General features: G+C 35.7%; 1 protein-coding gene across 7 annotated transcripts in view; it reads right to left on the bottom strand.

Annotated features, from left to right (window-relative positions):
• LOC114608621 (UDP-glucuronosyltransferase 2A1) overlaps nt 1-14,090 on the bottom strand; it is a 28,536-nt gene that overhangs the window by 11,020 nt on the left and 3,426 nt on the right. For 2 of the 7 annotated variants that reach the window (XM_028752630.1, XM_028752627.1), the window contains exons 1-2: nt 11,474-11,486; nt 4,594-5,322 (exon numbers count right to left, since the gene is read on the bottom strand). In XM_028752630.1, coding sequence (XP_028608463.1) covers nt 4,594-5,322; nt 11,474-11,486 — 742 coding nt within the window. Of the gene's footprint in view, nt 1-4,593; nt 5,331-11,473; nt 11,487-13,249; nt 14,024-14,090 lie in introns of those variants that run through there. The other 5 variants (XM_028752626.1, XM_028752629.1, XM_028752628.1 and 2 more) reach the window with 5 other exon arrangements.

Below are 14,090 nucleotides of genomic sequence, written 5' to 3' on the forward strand. Positions count from 1 at the left end.
TAAATTGAATTTATCCAGATGTTTAAGGATTAGTTTACCACATACAAATTAATAACTATGATATACCAAGTTGGCCTTTAAGAATTAAAATATATTGTGAGAAAAAAAGCATTTTCTACTAGATTGGGATTCATTTGTAGCTTTTTTGTGTGTTTTGACAACATCTATTCTATTTCAAGTTATCACAAAGCAGTCTGGTGAGAACTTCATACTTTTTTCAGTATCTAGAAGAATGAAATGTTGCATTTGTCATGCTGCTTGTAAAGTGGCAGTGTTGCTATTGCATTCACAGGTAGGTCTAGATTGTAGACTGTCATCTCATCTAGTGAATTCTCAGTGATCTCGTTCTCAAGGGACACATAGATTTCTTCCAAAGTTCAGTGTAGGTTACTTGATGTGCTGTGATCTGGGAAGATACTCTGATGTCGGAACTGTGAGCCCTGCCCGCTCTATGCAAGCTCCTTGAAAAGAAACTTTAGGTTGAGGCAACAGTCCATATGGTTATCCTCCAGGACATTGTCACAAGGGCTGTGATCAGCACAGCAGAGCCACAGCAGAGAATCATCATGGTCCTTTCTGAGAAACCACCACTGCTGTGGCTCCCCATCCTACTCTGCAGAGGTTGAGTGTCTGTTCAATTAAAGTGGCAATTTAAATATGAAGCAAGTCAAATACTAACTTCCGGAGTTATAAAAGCACACAAATCGCGAGAGATCTGTGAGTTATTGTCTATGTATAGCACCTATAGGCCTTATAGGCACATTTAGACTAATGAAATTAGACCAATACACATTTAAATTTCTTCTGTGACCTAGCCAGCCTCACGGATCCAATTGTCTCTACCTCCAGAGCTCTGGCATTAGAAACCTCTGCTACTATACCTTGTATTTTCATGTGAACTCTGGAGATCGGTATAAAACCCTCCTACTCATTAAGCTAGCCCACTACTGGCTAAGCAATCTCACCGCCTACTGTGATCCTGTTCATTTGTAGAAGGATTTTTAAGATAATAATCAGGTAAACTTGTTAGTCTATGATGTTTATCAGAATAAACTAGTTACTGGCCTCAGAAAATGCAAAGATAATACACAACAAATTTAAAGATAGGACTCACAGGACAAGATAATTATTTTATTAATAAAATTGGAAAGAAGTCTTGATCTCTTACCAAAAGTGAAAACCTGTCCTTATTAAAGTTATGCTTTGTTTTGTTCTCTGTTCCCATAACATAGTTTATTTGGCTAAAAAATATAGGAAGGGAATCAGTTTAGTTAGCTCACTTTGTAAGGTTAAAATCTGACATCAGGAAACAACTTGTGTTTGGGGGTGAAGGACTTCTGGCTACATCAAAACACAGGAGATGGCAACCTGACTAAACACATGAGAACATGAGAAAGTAGCCATTCTGGAACATAGGGGGCAAGATACGCACAACAAAGAAGAATCAATACATGTGCTGCTGTATAGAAATGATATTGTCATATTCCTGATATTCCCATTCCATTGCCTGTTATGTGGATAAAGGTGATTAGCCCCTCCACGCATAAGAGATACAATCCTGATAACACAAAATATATGCTTTTGGGTGAGTTCACTCGAATGTATCTTTATACTCACCCCTTAAAAGTATATATGGTAGTCTTTAACCACAGTCCAACTTTTCTACTCTAATTTTTCCATAAAAAAATAGAAGGATAACATTATAATGAGAACTCTGTAGGAAATGAGCACCTTATGAAATCTCTTATATTAAGAATGATAATAGAAAAATAATACTTCTTTCACTGTTAGTTTATTCATACTGGGTATTCTTATCACTATAAAAAAAAAACCACATGATTCACAGGAAAAGGCATTACACATCACGAGTTTCAGACAACGTACTCCTACTTAAAATATTTCCTGTTCAAAAATGTTTAGTGGGCAAGTGAGCTGGCTCAGTAGGTAAAGGTGTTTGCCACCCAGCTTAAGGACATGAATTCTGTCCTGAGGACATAGATGGCAGAGGGTGAGACAGATCCCCAACTTAAATTACAGTCTCCACCTGTACTCCATGGCATTAGGGGTGGGGAGGGAGGAGAGACAAGGTGGTGTTTAGTAACATAGGGAACACAAGGGAATTGAGTATTTAACAAACAACTTCTCAAATGGTAGGATTTGTAAGTCTAGGTCATAATCCTGTAATGTAAGCAGTTGAGAACTTTTACTTACAAAGACATTCACATGCATTACATGGTTGTTATGGCTTACTTTGAGAGGAAGGATTTAGTACCTACCATATTTTTTGCACATTTTTCCTTTTAAATTTAACTCTTAATATAACACAGGACAATAGCAGTTTGTGAGTTATAATTAGTTACAACTAACCCCATGTTTTATTTGTCAATAAAACATGCAGTTATTCTAATCAAGGAAGATTACAACTTACCAGTTTATTACCTCCAAAGATATAAAATCCCCATGGTTAACCTTCTTGGGCAACTGTGTGAATTTCCTCGCGACCTTTGAAAGTTTCCTATAACTCGTTTTGATCTCTGGGGGATCTCTATCCCAAAACTAACAATTTCCAAAGCCTTCACTATCATGCTGTTTAAATGTCTACATTCAGTGAGGTGCACACTCACCTCATTTAGTACCTATTGTATGCAGCGTGTCATGCAAACATGAACAATGAATGACAGCTGTTACAGAACATGTATCAGAGGATGAGAAATGACCTTGTAGTCAATGCTTAAATCTAAATCAAAATGTGTGTTTGAGGAGCTTGAGATATGGCTCAGCAGTTACTAAATATAATGTTTCTTCAGAATACTCAAGTTCTGTTACCAGCACCTATGCCAGGTAGCTCACAGTTACTTATAACTCCAGCTCCAGGACCATACTACCCCTCTAGCCTTCATGGATGCACACACACATGCATGAACACACATGCACACACACACATATACACACATGCACACATACATGCACACATACATGTACACACACATGCACACACACACATTTCCATATAATCATACACCAAAACACATACATGTAACTTAAAAATGAAAAACTGCAGTGAAGCAGTTCTAAGGCATAAAATATTTTAAATGCCTTCAAAATTAATCCTAAATTACATTGTATGAAATAGAAAAACGAATCGTTTTACTCACCACTTTGTAGTTACCAGACCATCAAAGATCATGTGAAAAATTTAATTAGCCTTCATATTTTACCTTACGTACATGACATGTAGAATTCCCTCTATGAAATTTTATGAAGAGATCAGAACAGATTCCTGTGGAAATTTGGATAAAAAGCTTCCAACACACAAAAAAGCAAAACATAAATAATTTTACCTGTGACAGGAAGAATTAAACTCAAGAGGGATTTCAGTGTTCCAGGACTTATAGCATGCTGTGGCTAGTAATTCCTTTTAAGCCTCAAATACCTTCAACATCCTTGGAACCTTGACCAAATGTTACTCTTAATTTTGATACCTCCCACGGCCTCTCTGAATAGGTACAATTTCAATTTCACTCCAAACCATTGATTTTCTTGTACTACTATATAGCATATGTCACAGGCTAACATATATGCATATATGTCATACATAAGTATATACTTATATGTGTTTTTGCATAAATATACATTATTATATATGTCATTTAGAATTAAACTCTAAGGGGTGATTTCTGTCTGCTGTGCTCATTATACATTTTGTATGCAGGAATTTATCAGCCACCTATTTTACATTCAGTAAATATTCCTTTACACAAAATAGAGAAGAGGAAAGGAATAAAATGAAAAAGAGGGAGGAGGTAAAAAGGATGAGAAACTGGGTAGAGGAAAATGTTTTGCACCTAACTTCTGCAAGAAAATATCACTAACAGCCTCCAGTGTTATTTGGTGTACTAATTAATTCCCCCCACCCAGTACTAACAGAACTGGAGGATAGCCATTCAGGAAAAGAATGAAATATGGAAGTAAATCTCATGAGAGTCAGAAAAGAAGCAATATAAACCATCATCCAGAACTGCCTCCTCAGTAAGCGTTGTTTTATGTGATTGGCTCTCATAAGGAAGCTTTAAGGCTAGAACGCTGTAGACACTGAGTAGACACTGAAGCATTGCGTGGAGAGAGGATAAGCCCCCTCCCCCCACCAAAAAGCGATCAGCAGGGTAGGATGTACACGTGAGTTTCCCAGTGATAGCCTTTTATGTTTTCCAATAGGTTTTTGCAGAAAAAAAGCCGAGGATAAAGAAAGTATATGTATTATCACCATATTGTCCATTTTGTTCATATGGCTATTTCCATATTTTACCTTAGTAAAGTGGGTTTTATGGGTATTTGAAAATTTATTTAAACATTGGAAAGCTACTAACTAAAATAACATCTTCTTTCTGGTGAGTGAAAACTGAATACAAATTAATAAGATCAAAACATTTTTTGAAGAATTTTCTTAAGCAGAAACAGTAACTAAAGACGTGTAGGGATATAACAAATATATTCAATTCATTCATTCTGGCTCCTCCAGTAGGACGGATAACCTTAGTTGAAAATGAATGAAGGTATCTGTGGTCATCAACGGGAAGAAATGCTTAGACTCACCTAGAATTCTGCTGTAGTATGAATTCCATTCTCCCCAGTAGGACTTAAATATATAGTCTTGCAGAGAATAAGAAATGGTATTCTTAACCCTTTCACCAAAACTCATCTGGTCAGTGAGCTCTGACAGGGCTGCAGGTACGTAAGAGACCGGTGCGGGGATTTTCCCACAATGCCTCTCTACTGTAAAGGCTGGAGAGAAGCGCAGTGTATACACAAAGGGAATTCCCAGTTTCAGAGCCACCAGCTCTCCACACATTGTTACTGGATCAGATATTAACACATCGAAGCCACCTTTTTGAAGTCTTGCCATTAGGGTGGGATTGTTTAGTACACCATCACAGATTTGCTTATTGACTGTGTAGAAAGTAGCAAGGAGCTTTCCTAGTTCTTTGTAGAAAGTCCACATTGTGAGAGGCGTTGGCCTGTGGTCCAGCCACAGGGCTATCGTATGCTCAATTATTTCATCTATCTTGCTTTTTGTGTAGGAAACTGGAATCTCTTCAAAAGTTATAAAGGCATCAGGACTGGAGTTGATGAATAAAGTCTCCGATGAAGCCAGTACAGTCACACTGTGATTTCTTTGAACCAACTCCTCAAGAAGAATCTTAATATTTAGCCAATGACTGCCATCTGTAGGCCAAATTACCACATTCCCGCTGAGAACAATTTCAGCCAGAGCCAAATGAAAAATAAGCAGCTGTAAAACCTTCTTGATCATGGTGACATCCACTGTGAATGACTGGCTACTGTGGCTCTTTTAAGATGAAAAAGAAAAATTCAATGTATTTAAGTAGATTTCAGGTAAAACAATATTGAATATGATAATTAACTACATCCATTCATAGGTCCATTGTTTTATAAGTTAAGAAGGAACTTATAAACTTAATATGCATCAACATGATTATAGTTTGGGTAGAAAAGAAATCTAGTCCGAATGTAATGAACAGAAGAAGCTATGGAAGGTGTGTCTGTGTATTCTATGACACCAGATCCACTTTGTAAAATTATACGTGTCCTCATTATAAGGCATTGCCGTAGACATTGTCTTAGTAGACCCCCCTTCCAACATTGCACGTCAGATGTTATCTCTTTCATTTCACTGAGAAGTACTGTTGAGTTTTATTGCACATCCCAAAATTAATATGCAAATTTGTTCCACTGGGATTGTATTTTCAAATTTATTTGGCTCACTGCTGAACCACCATTATCATTCATATTTGGTAAGAAAACTAAAGATAATGTCCACACATTGTAGATTTCCTCCAACAACTACTTTTAGAAATTTTAGATTGACTGGATTTTGGAATACATTAATACACATTATTGAGGATGGCCTTTAATTCTGAGTGGTTCATCTTTCTTCCTGCTTCCTTGTTATAGTCAATTATCATTTTCCTCTGTATGGCATCTTTTAAAACAATTCAGAACACAGTCCCTTGAAGGCTGTTGAAATTGGGTCTGTTTTACATGATCTGTTTGGAGACTAAACGGGAGATACCCAGAAGTACAGTAAGCCCCAACCAAAATCGTTTATATCCTTTGAAGGTTTTGTGATGCTGGAGAAAGGTCTGGGCCACCTGGGTCTCACTTTTCTTTGGTGTAAATGAAAGACAGACGAGCTAAGATTGGATTGGTTTGTAAGTTAGCTCTTCTCTGAAGACCTACCACGAAGCTTGCCTCCCTCAGAGCAGTGGCGTAATATCCTTAATCGTTTTACAGATTTGCCCAGGGTTAGGAGATCTTAAAAAACCATTGATTAAATTAATGACCTAGCTTTAGACACGGGTGAACGGGATTTAGAGATACCACCTGCGGTTCTGAATGTCTCTAAAGGGAGCAAAGGCAATTACACAAAGAAGGGGTGTGAGAATCATCGAGACGCCATAAATTAAGCCGTGAGAACAAACAGGATGTTTAAAAGGAGAAAAAACAAAGTTAAAGAATGGGCGTTCGGAATCAGTTACTTCTTAATCAATTCCGGGCCCTTCCATAACCAAGGGATCAGGAACAGAGAGAAAGGGAAACTTGGGAAAGGTTTGTCAGAATTGTCATTTTCATAGTCTCTGAGGAGATACCTCCAACTTGGAGACAGCTGTACGTACAGCTTTTGCAGCCAGTTCAGCCTTGAAACAAAGAAGCCAGAGGATAGTTTGAAGCATCTCCTGTCGCTGGCCGTAAGGAATGTCATCTGCAGGGCCGCTAAAGTATTTGGGAGTTTAAAATAGGCAATTTTCAAAGACTCAGGGGATCCCTGCTAGGCAATAAAATAATTGTATTACTTTATACAAATATATATATATATCTTCATGAGTGTTGATTTGGGCACCTGAGATATTAGTTCCCTAATTTCAGATACTACCAAAGTATTTAACAATATTGCGTATTTGAAACGTGGAAGTACATTATATTTGTGGACGCTTGCAGGTAATAACTTATGAACTTAAATTTCCATAAATGACAAAAGAAAATCACATCAAATCAGTCTGATTTAATAATGAAAGTGGCACTTGTCTAGATAAAATTATTTATTAATTTGTAATACTTTATTTTACATTAATTATTTAGTTTCCATGAGTACCTGGTTGAAACAAATATCTGAATATAACATTTAGTTAAATAGTTTATTATTATTTTAAATTTTTTAGGTAATTTACATATGTAATTACTGTATTATTTAATTACATGTAGAATATAACCTAAATATATACAAGATATTCCTTTAAATTCCTGCTTGTTTTGTGGTGATCAGAGCATAAAATTCATAACAGTACATAATGGATTTTATATATTCCATTGTCATGAAATTTTGTTATTTTCTTTTTAAAATATTATGCAGTTTTATGGTGTTTTATAAAATATTATAAAAATATAAATTACCTGCTTTAAGTTTAAGCAACCATACTTGAAATGTGTAGATTCCTTTTCTTATTTTCAGCTAGAAACTGTTCACAGAAGTAACAGAGCCAGAAAATTATCCCAGGCAACAAACCTTAGACATCAGAGAGCCACAGAGGGCTATACCTTAAGGAATAATGACTAACATAGTAACAACACATCCAATTAAACTTCATGCAGCAAAAAAAAAAAATTTAAGACTAGGCAAAAGACTGAATTACAAATTTAAAAAAAGAATTGAAAGAAATACCTAGGAATGTTCAATTAAAATTATGTTAAATAACTGATAAATTTCTATTTAAATATAAATTGGAAGAAAAACAATCCTGAAGTCTAGTATAATAATACCTCTAGTGGGATTCTTTTTACTTAGGATTATTTTAGCTCTTCATGGTCTTTTGTGATTTCATATGAATTTTAATTTTGCTTCTCTGTATTTCTGAATAGAATTTCATGGGGATTTTGATGAGGATTGCATCGAATCAGTAATTTGCTCTTGGTATCATGGTGTGTTACAAAATATTAATTCTGATAATCCACAAGAGTAGGGAGTCTTTTCATTTTCTACTGTCTTCCTTGATCACTTTCTTTAGATATTCAAAGTTTTCATTGAAGAGTTATTTCAGTTCCTAGGTTAAGTTTGGAGGAGAGATAGATAGATAGATAGATAGATAGATAGATAGATAGATAGATAGATATGCTATTATGAACCATAGCTTAACCATGATTCCTTTCCCAGGATGCTTGCTATATCGGTATATACTGTACACTATATCCTATATAAGGCTACTTATTTTTGTAAGTTGATTTTTTTAATGCTGAAATTGGTGATCATTTTTATGTTTTCTGATGGAATTTTTAAGACCTCTTATTTATCATATCCTCTGCAAATAGGGAGAACGTGGCTTGTTTTCCTAATTGTATTCTTTTAATTTCCTTTCTCTCTTTTATTGATCTCGCTAGGGCTTCAAGCACAACACTGAAAAGAAGTAGCGATATTGGGCAGGTCTGTACTTATCCTGGTTTTAGTGAGTTCTGTTCTTAGTTCATTTTTTTTCCATTTAGATTGATATTGGCCGTGGGTTTATTATGTTGATATATTCCAACATCAACTGATACAACTGCAATGCAATGTATCACCAAGACTCAGTGAAAATCAGGGAAGAGGGAGGAGAAGGTTGTCAGAGCAGGGTTCGAGGACACCTGCTGCTACACATTGTTCTCTAGACACAACAGGAAAAGTGTGCCCCATGAAATCTCAACAATATAGTTGCCTAAACAAGAACCGAATGATAACATCAAATGACATGCCAATATGTACTGGGAGAACTCTTCATGATCTTGCCTCAGATGAAGATGCAGGCAACAACTCCTAGGAGAGAGAGAACTAGTTTTTTACACCTGCCTTGGTTTGCAAATCCCAAGTATTGAGCTCTGGATACATGCACATATAAGCAATAACCTCAAAGTCAACTTTATAGACACTTGAGTACATATATGTGCATATAATAATGATAACTGACAAAGAGATCACGACTTTGGGAAGGAGAGGGGTGAGTCAGAAGGAGAAGAAGGGAGAGATGGGGATGTTATAGATGCAGTAGTAGCATATAAAGTTATCAAAAACAAATTAAAACAATGGCTAAAAATAAGAAGGCACAGGAGACTTTAATTTGAATACTATCTCTTCAACCTAATACTATATGACTTTACACTGACCTGCCTGATATTTTGAAACCTTAATACTTTCATCTATAATGATGATTATTTTTGCTCTGAAGTAGACTAAATTAGTTACAAAGATATGTGACGAAGACAATATATATATATGAAGCCTTTGCTGCAGCACCTGGGAACTGGATAAGTTAATTATTGCTAGCTATGCATACTATACAGATCAATGAGGTATAATGAAAGAGTCATAACAGCAGAAAATGGGTAATTTTGACATAATGAGATCCAATTCCTAGCAATTAACAGAGATTAAGGACCTACCCTGTGGTTTTTCATTACATTCTTCCACAGAGAAGTAATATCTGGAAATTTGGCACATTTATTTTCTCAGCTGTGACAACTTGAGACTGGAATGAATTTGGAGCCATTATAGGAGCAGAAGAGCTAAAAGTAGATCATAAGTGCACATGATCTTTTGGAAGAAAATTCAAACCCACTGCCTGCATCATTTTCATTACTATTCACTAAAATGAGTTACTTATGCCAATACGCTAGTATTTTTAATTCTTACCTGATCTTTTAAAACAGAGTATTCATGTCCCTCAGATCACCAGATCACTATGTCTGGGTAAAAAATACCAACTTATATAGACATCCTGAGTCAGAACACGGTAATTCAGTTAGCAACACAATGCTGTCTATCAAGATCACATTTAAGAACATTTACATAAAGACTCATTATTTTCTCATGAACAAATTGTTAAGAAAGATTAGTCTCTCCTACCTCAAGTCTAGAATTGTGTGATTCTATAATTACACTAACTTAAAAACAAAAAAAATACAATGGTCTTTGTATTCTGAAATTCCATCCTGGGAAAGGTTACGTGACAAATGATATCGCAGGTATAAAAGGTAGTATAGGAATTTAGAGAGCTATGATTGTAAAATACTTTTATTAATAAGAGTGATAGCGTAAAAACCCAGAGATATGTCTAGTACTTCCTTCTCTTGCATTAAATGTGATGCCATGCACATTAAGATTCCTTGTTTATTCCGTTATGAAAACATAACGGAGCTTTGACCAACTTTAGAGCTTCATTTATCCAAGAACTCTCTACTTTTTTTCACCTATCTTCATCCTTCTAAGCACTTATTTTGGATGTACTATGTGGCCCATTTCCTTGAGTCTTCATAGCTTCCCAATGTAGACATCAGATTTATCCTTGTTTTCTCTAACAGGCAGAAGGACTAAGTTGTCATATACATGCTGAAATAAATCATCAGTTTATGAACCATGGAACGAAGGTTTGCAAAGAAGGAGAAGTTGATACCTGTTGTTAGCACAGAATAGAGTTAAAATTGGCACAACAGTTTTCAGTCATGTTCACCAAATTTTAGTACCTTCTGCTTGCATCCAAAAGTCATTTGTGAATATTTATTCTGATTAATAGGTATTCATTTACAAGTATTTTGGGTTAGATATTTGAAAGAATTCAGGGTTCGATGTATGATTACAAAGAAACCCCTAGTTTTCTTCTGAAGTTTTTGTGAACTTGGCTTGCTCTCTTCATTTTATCATTTTCAAAGGATACTTGAAGTCATTCCATACTTTCATTTATTAGCTAGTAAGCATTGCTAGGCCATACAGGAACTAACTGACAAACACTATCACTTCTTCACTTGGATACAACAATGTTCATTACTAATGAAGATGACTGAAACACAAACTCAAATATGGTGTCCCAAAAGAGAAAACAAACTTCAGAACTTAGCAACAAGACATATATCTCATCAAATGTGTGATTCATTCCTTGTTTGTCTCATCCTCACTGATAATAGTTTCATCTGGTACATTGTATCAGGACAACAGAATAAAATATTGATATTTAGCATACCACCTATAAAATACATCATGGTAATTATGTATTTTGAAAGTATTTTAGGTGCCTTCAAAGATGTTTGCACCATATAACCCATTTCTTGATTTTAAATCATTTGCTTCTTGGCAAATCCAGAAATATGTTATATAACAAAACAAAAAAAAATAGCATGCAACCTATATGTGATGGGAAATCAGGACACATGGAAAACATAGTGTTAGAAAACAAATACTATTTTTATATGAATGGTATTCCAATCTCTAACCCACTGTCTTCTCTCTGAAATACTATTCTGTTTAATTCATTTTGTATTGGTCCTTGACAGATCTTCTACAAAGTAGCACATGCATAAAAAATGAAATACATTATTCATACTACCAAATCTTATATATTTTATAATAGTTACCTCAGTTAACCATGCCATTTATAACTTACTGAAACCATCAATACTGAAACTCTTTTAATCTTACGTCTTTTATCAGTCTTCACAGAGTCCATCAACCTTAAGTAACTGTACCTAATAAGCTAACGCAAATTGGATTATGTAATATCTCTCAGTTTATAAAGTGACTACATATTTATGAATTTTATTATTTCTTTAACTATTCCTGCTAGAAATGAGATAAAATGAAATGTGGATGAAAAGGGACAATATTACTTTTCTGTGGTCACACAACTCTAGACTCCTACTGTGTGTCAACAAACTATTTAGTAGTGTTATTATATACTGTCTTTGTACATTATTTTTTCCTCCTGTTTTAGCCACCTTCTCAACACATGCTCTTCTCATACTTTTTTTTTTTTGGAGGAAGGAAGTAATAAAGATTTAAGACTGTCCACTTGGTCTCTGCATCTATTCAGACATTTTGATACAACATAAATTTTGTCAAAACAAATCCTTCTAAACAATTCCAAGCTGAAATGCTTAGCGTAATGTACAAAAGACTATTAAAATATATGTTGAGTGTCGGGGAAGGCTGAATATTAGGTAAGTTGACTTGATACAAAAGCATGAAGGCCTGAGTTCGGATTCCAGCATCACTTTGATAACATTTATGAATATGACCACACATGTCAGTAACCCCTAAACCATTGCAAATAAGAGTATTACCAGAGCTTGCTGTTCAGAGAAAAGTGTTCAGTGGCAAAGGGATAAGACAGAGGATGACAGAGCAGCAGGGTCAAGGTCTTCTTCTAGATTCTGACATGAACAGGCAAATATTTTCACACATGGGCACATATGCCAACACACAGACACACACACATACACACACACGCACGCACACACGCACTCACTCACTCAAACACATGGAATTAACAACTTTGGCATCACTAACATTTTTCTCTTAAATTCCATCCTCACGGTGACCTACACTAATAGCACATCACATGTGAATCCTAGAACATGTTATGTTAGTTTTGATTTCTAACTTAGTCACAATTTTCATTCCAATGATTCTTTTCCAGGAGAACTGATATTTTTCGCCTTTAAGTTTCCTGGTGAAATCTGTATTCTGCCTGCATCATTGAGAGACAATTCGCTTCACAAACATTTATTTTTCATGTGCAACATCTATGCTTAATGGCCTCAGCCTTACACCATTCCAGTGGTAATCTCTTTTCTAAGCCAGTGTTCGTTGCATGTTAGGAAACATCTGGTTAGGAAAGCATAATCATCAGAGAAAAAGACAAGCACTACTTGACTCTGAGACTATCTGTAGAGGTAGTGATGCTACCAATATGAATGTTGTGAATAAATAGCTGATGTTGGTACTCCCCAAATAAATAAATATTAAGCTAGTTGGAGCCTATATGCACATAAGGAAAATCACATAGATGTTGGTCTATGTAACAGAAAGCTTACGGTAAAATGTAATTTCTCCCAGATACATTAGCGCAAAACTGAAATTTCTAGGGAAATTTTACTCTTCTGTTAGTTCTAAACAAGGTTTAGTTTTACCTATCAATCCAATTTATTTGTCAACGCCTTTATCCATATAATGGTTGAAACCTTAAGCCCATGAAATTAGCAAATTGTTCTGATAATTCTATAGCGTATGCTTGTTTAAATACACTCTTTCCCTCTTGCATGTGATAAAACTCGCATACCACCATGCAGACTTCAAACTATAGATTTACACAATTAAAGAAGAATTTCCTAGAAGTCTTGTTTATATTCAAATGATGAAACAAAAATGGCTACATACCTAAAGCTTTGCTATAATAGGAATCCCATTGCTTCCAAAGAGTTTCAAACATGTAGTCCTGCATTCGGTAGGAAATGAAGTTTCTTACTCGATCAGTGAAGGACATCTGGTCTGTAAGTTCCGACAAAATTGCAGGAACGTACGAAGGAGGAAATGGGACCTTCCCACAGTGCTTTTCCACTGTGGAGGCAGGAGAAAACCTCAAGGAATAGATAAATGGAATTCCCAGTTTTAAAGCTACGATATCACCACATGGAAACACTGGGTCTGATAACAGGACTTCAAACTTTTCTTTCTGCAGCTTAGCCATCAGCTTTTCATTCTTGAGAACACCATCACAGATCCCTCTGGACACCAAGTGGAACTCCTCAATGACTTTGGCCATTTCCTTATAGAAAGTCCATATAGTTGAAGGAGAGGGCCTGTTTTCCAGCCACGTCAAAACAAAGTCCTTGATCACACTTTCGATTTTTTCCTTGCCAAAGGGCACTGGATATATTTCGAATGTCAGAGATGGGCTGACAGATGGCGTGATGAAAAGCGCCCCTGATGCAACAAGGACTGTCACATTGTGCTCTTTCCTTAGGAGTTCATCTATTATGATCTTAACATTTAGCCAGTGACTGCCTTCCATTGGCCAGATGAGAACATTCCCTCCAAGACTCATTCCTAGGAGACTTATCTGAAGAGACCACAGCAGAACGTTCTTCAACATGACTGGCTTGATGGAGACCTCTGAAGACCTCGAACTAATGAAAAAATTTCTCTACTTTCCTGGCAGAAATAAAGAAAAAGAAAGAAAGAAAGAAAGAAAGAAAGAAAGAGAGAGAGAGGGAGGGAG

This window comes from Grammomys surdaster, unplaced genomic scaffold, assembly GCF_004785775.1.
Source record: "Grammomys surdaster isolate TR1022 unplaced genomic scaffold, NIH_TR_1.0 125928, whole genome shotgun sequence".
Classification (NCBI taxonomy): Eukaryota; Metazoa; Chordata; class Mammalia; order Rodentia; family Muridae; genus Grammomys; species Grammomys surdaster.